The sequence below is a fragment of the Nothobranchius furzeri genome, chromosome 8, assembly GCF_043380555.1.
Source record: "Nothobranchius furzeri strain GRZ-AD chromosome 8, NfurGRZ-RIMD1, whole genome shotgun sequence".
Taxonomy (NCBI): Eukaryota; Metazoa; Chordata; class Actinopteri; order Cyprinodontiformes; family Nothobranchiidae; genus Nothobranchius; species Nothobranchius furzeri.
In genome coordinates this window covers 69,982,035-69,986,496 of record NC_091748.1, presented here as the reverse complement: position 1 = coordinate 69,986,496, position 4,462 = coordinate 69,982,035, and the positions used below count along the sequence as shown (strand labels likewise).

Here is a 4,462-nt window from a genome sequence, read left to right as displayed (position 1 = left end):
ATTGTGACTCACTGGAGACAAAAAGCAGAATCTGACATTCCCAGTAGAAGAAAAAGGAGAGGAAGAGTTATTGTATGCCTAAGTTACAAACAAATTAGGATAAATTGTGAAAAAATAGAGACTTTGGGGCTAAATTGTAATAAAATACTTTACTTTTTATCACAAATCTCATTTCCTTGTAGTTTTGATGCACAAATGCAGCAAACACCAATTCAGTGGGATTTCTACCAAAAATTCCAACTTTCTTGCCGTTTTGAGGCTGAAATTGACTCCAACAATCATAGCAGTTAGATGTATTCTTTGCAAACTGTTTCACTTCATACTCATTTAATTCTTTTAAAATTTTATTCAATCAAATTTAAAAAAAGAGACACACGTGCACATCCTTACATTTTATATTTTATAGCAGGAAACATGAACAAATGCATGATCATTATTTAAACTGGATTTAATTACTTGCATGATCATGTTACAAAGAAGAAAACATTAGAAAATGCATTTCTCCCAATTTGGCCAAAGTAGACATAGGAAAATATAATAAGTGTGTAAATAACTTTTAGCGGTACGTTTTTATACAAAATTGTAAAATACATGTTTATAAAAAAAATAGAATAATAAAATGTAATATAATATAGCATTTAATTCAAGTCTCAAAGTGCAATAAAATATACTTTCCATTTTCCTGTCAGGCCCTCAGAAGAGCCTCTACAGAGAAAGGTAACGGCTTCATAGCTGAAGTTCTCACTGAGCTGCAGTGAGGGCTGTCCATGGCGTGAAGACGAGGACCTGCCTGGGCAGATGGAGTGTCTGCGGTCCAGCTTCCAGCTGCAAAAGGTCTGGGATCAAAAGTCCTGCTGTGTGCAGCGAAGCCTGGCTCCGTCAGAACACTCTGATCTGATCCAGGAACAGCAACGGAGGTGAAGTTGGCATCATCTCTCAGTCTTTGTTGTGATGGTGGAAGTAAAGGTTCTGGTTGGACTTTCTTCCCACAGTCTTTCCAGCGACTGTGCACTTCCTCATCCTCCCCATGCTGCACTGAGCTTTGGCGTAACATGAAGTCATTATAGTCGCCTCCTGTGGAGGACCTGCTCTTTAGCTGGAAAAGCTCATAAAACTGGAGGCCACACTCACAAAGAGGCTTGTATTTATATACAGGCACACAGCTGGAGGTCTCTGCAGGGGAAGGGTCCTTGTTGGAAGAGCAGCAGTGGAGGTCAGGGGAGACGGGTAGGGGTGACGGGTGCAGTATGGGGATTAGAGGAGAGAAGGAAAAGGAAATATCGTTCTGCAGCTCTCTCTGTCTCAGCTCGTGCTCCAGCAGCACGTTCTCCAGCTCCTTGTCTGCAAAGGCTCTCCTCTTCCTCATTCGAGCGCTGATGGAAGAACTCGGAAAATGAGTTCTGTGATGCTGAGGCTGCTTGGACCAGCTGGATGCATCGTCCTCCGGAGGCATCAAAAGTTTTAACCCTGAACATACACACACACACACACACACACACACACACACACACACACACACAAACATTCTAGTGTTACACTTAATCTTTAGTCATTTTGTGGATAATAAAATTGTTCCAACCAATTGAGCGCCTTGTTTATGTTTGAACGCTGTTTATTATTTTAATTATGTGGCTTGTTGTTTTGTCTTCTTCCATTCTGCTGAGGGTACATGAAGCTTCCAGCAGGAGCTGAATGCAAGCTAGCAGGTATTAAAACACTAAATCACAATAAAGGCGGGTTATTATGAAGCAGTGAAGTCACAATGTTTGGGTTTGTTTACACGGATTAAGTATGTTGTTTTATGTGTTAATAAAGGAGTGCTGGAGGTGCGGAGCATTTGAACGCAGCTGCAATTACAAAAACACAGAATTGTCTTTTAAATGAGCTTGAGGACAGCAGGAAGTTCCCCCAACAAACAGATTTCTCTTTAAAGTGACATGAACACACACTCGTAGGGAGTTTCTGTCAGTGCAACAAGCTACAGGCAGCGACACAATGGCATCTCCTAACAAAGTCTGGGTGAGCGTTACCCTGCGGGAGGCTCTTAGCTGCCATGCTTGGCTCAGCTGCTCTGGTGAAACATGGACTCGCTGTCCTCCTCAGCGGACCGGCACACTTCACCCCCTTCCTACCCTGAGAGGAGCAGGTGAACAGGAATCAGACGTTTGGACATAATCATGTAATACAGAGACACCGGTCTAGTGGTACAGGGAATCGATGCATTAATTATGACACAGCAGCAACATAATGGGATAAAAATATATATTTTTTAGTACTTTGGGTAACACTTCACAAAAAGGGTCCCTTTTTTAGTGTTATTTAGTGCATTATTAGGCATTAATAAACTATTAAATAAAGCACTAAAAACTGCTTAATATTGATGTTAACACTTATGCATTACTAAGCTGACCCCCCCCCCCACACACACACACACACACCTTTTGTCCTAAACTTGAGGAAATTTAATAATTAACGTTAATAAAGGGAGCCTTTGTTTATTAATGCTTAATAATGCACTAAGTAATGTATGACCCTCATTTTAAAGCGTTATCTGACATTATTACCAGATTCAGTTCAGTTCTGTAAACATTATTGAAAATTAAAATGTGATATTTTGTTGACTTCTTTCTGCATCATGTAACTAACAGAAATAAATGTAATTGATAAAGGTGGTGATGTTTCATCTGAAGATATGAATCTACATACATTTAAAAAGATATTTTATTACTCCCTCTCACATACATAAGTATCTAATTTACACACACACACCCACACACCCATATATATATATATATATATATATATATATATATATATATATATATATATATAGCACTCTCAATGTTATAACTAAATAAATAGTAAAACTTTAACTGTAGTAAAAGCGCATTAAATCTACACTAATTAATGTTTGTTTTTCTCTGTGAATTTATAAACCAATTACGCTGCAGTGAATGTTTTAGGGGATCCATCCCTTCTAATTTATTATTTTCTCTACAAGAATAGCATGCAGGTTCTATTAATTTATTTTTTCCCCACCCTTCTCATGTGCATCTTTAAGCGTCTTTTACGCAGTAACCCTGGAGTGATTTGTCTCCCAGGCGGATTCACTGACCTGTCCTTGCGCTCTCCTCACCTCCGCAGCCTGCTGCCTCCTGAGCGCGACCTGCGCCGCCATGACGCGCTGCCGCTCCACCACCAGCAGGCAGCAGGCGCACTGACAGTCCCTCCAGCGGCAGAAGCGTTTGTGGCCTTTCAAACACGAAACGACACCGTGGTTCCGACAGCGAGCACATTTGGGGCTGCGGGCCATCTTGCGTGCTTTCTGCAGGTGGCCCACTGGGGACTGCGCCTCTTCTCCGTCTGCGGGGTAGCTGCGTGCGTCAGGACTCGTCACGTCAAACACTTCTTCCGATTTGAGTGCATCACTTTTTGCAGAAGTTTCCAGCTGCGGGCCTCCTTCCAACTGAACGGACATCTGTGACAAAATAGTTCCACCTTTAATCCGGGTTGCAGGGTTCTGTTGTTTACGGACAAATGAATGCATGATGACGCACAGCAGACGTAGCTAAATAAAGGTATAATTTAAATTCCTTCATGCGTTGCCGATACTCTAAAGCTCTTTCACTGACCATAAATCAGCTTCCATCACCAGAAATTAGGAGCCTAATCCCCATTCCCACTAACCTGGACACATGTGGCGTCCTGCACCAGCCTGCTGCTGCACCGCTTTTGTGTTTCAGGCTGGAAACTTTGCGGCACCGTCAGACGTTTGAAATGTTAAGCCTGCCTCAGCTGCTGCTGTTTTCCTGGAAGAAGCTCCAGGCGCGGGACCCAGCAGCACCAGTTAGCAATTAGGGGGTGTCCGTCCACAGCCAGACCCCCCCCCCCCCCAAAAGAGCCTCTACCTGCCAAGAACACACCTATTTTATGGATCCGTGAAATTATGAGTAATTAATTGCACAAAAAAAAAACAATTTGCAATTTTGAATACAGATAAATAATATGGAATGGAGTGAGGCGGGGTTTATGTCAGATGCAGCCTGCAGGATACATACCTCATGTAAGAAAGAATACGACAAAATATCATTTTCATTTTAATCAAGAGTCAACTTTATGCTCGTAATAACCTCACATAATCTGTCTTTATGCTATATGATTCAGTTATTCTAACAAAAATGGAAAAATCTGCAGCATTTGACATACATGCTCCTAAACATTTTCACTAATGTGTTTGTGACTCCGTCATGATTTTATCCTGAAATGCATGTAGATTTAGCTCCTTTTGTTATTCTAAGTTAATGTTCATCCCTTCAACAGCATACATGTTGTAAACTTTGCAGGTATTAAAGCATTTTGCCACAGTGCACCACTGGCTCCCTGTGTGATGCTGTGAAAGTGTGCGCCCTCCTGGATGCACGCCGTAAATACACCCGGGGTGACTCTAGCTTTCATCATGTCA

General features: G+C 41.6%; 1 protein-coding gene across 2 annotated transcripts; it reads right to left on the bottom strand.

Moving 5' to 3' along the window:
* Positions 1 to 517: 517 nt before the first annotated feature.
* On the bottom strand, positions 518 to 3,812 carry dmrt2b (doublesex and mab-3 related transcription factor 2b). 2 transcript variants are annotated; one of them, XM_015971007.3, is made up of 4 exons: positions 3,688 to 3,812; positions 3,116 to 3,478; positions 2,031 to 2,133; positions 518 to 1,467 (listed from the first exon to the last, which is right to left on the bottom strand). In XM_015971007.3, exons 2-4 carry the CDS (start codon positions 3,476 to 3,478, stop codon positions 686 to 688), a joined length of 1,248 nt encoding a protein of 415 aa, XP_015826493.3. In that variant the 5' UTR covers positions 3,688 to 3,812; the 3' UTR covers positions 518 to 685. The 2 variants fall into 2 exon arrangements, with proteins under 2 accessions (XP_015826493.3, XP_015826492.3); XM_015971006.3 differs by lacking the exon at positions 3,688 to 3,812 and having other exon boundaries at positions 3,116 to 3,657.
* Between the last annotated feature and the right edge of the window lie 650 nt (positions 3,813 to 4,462).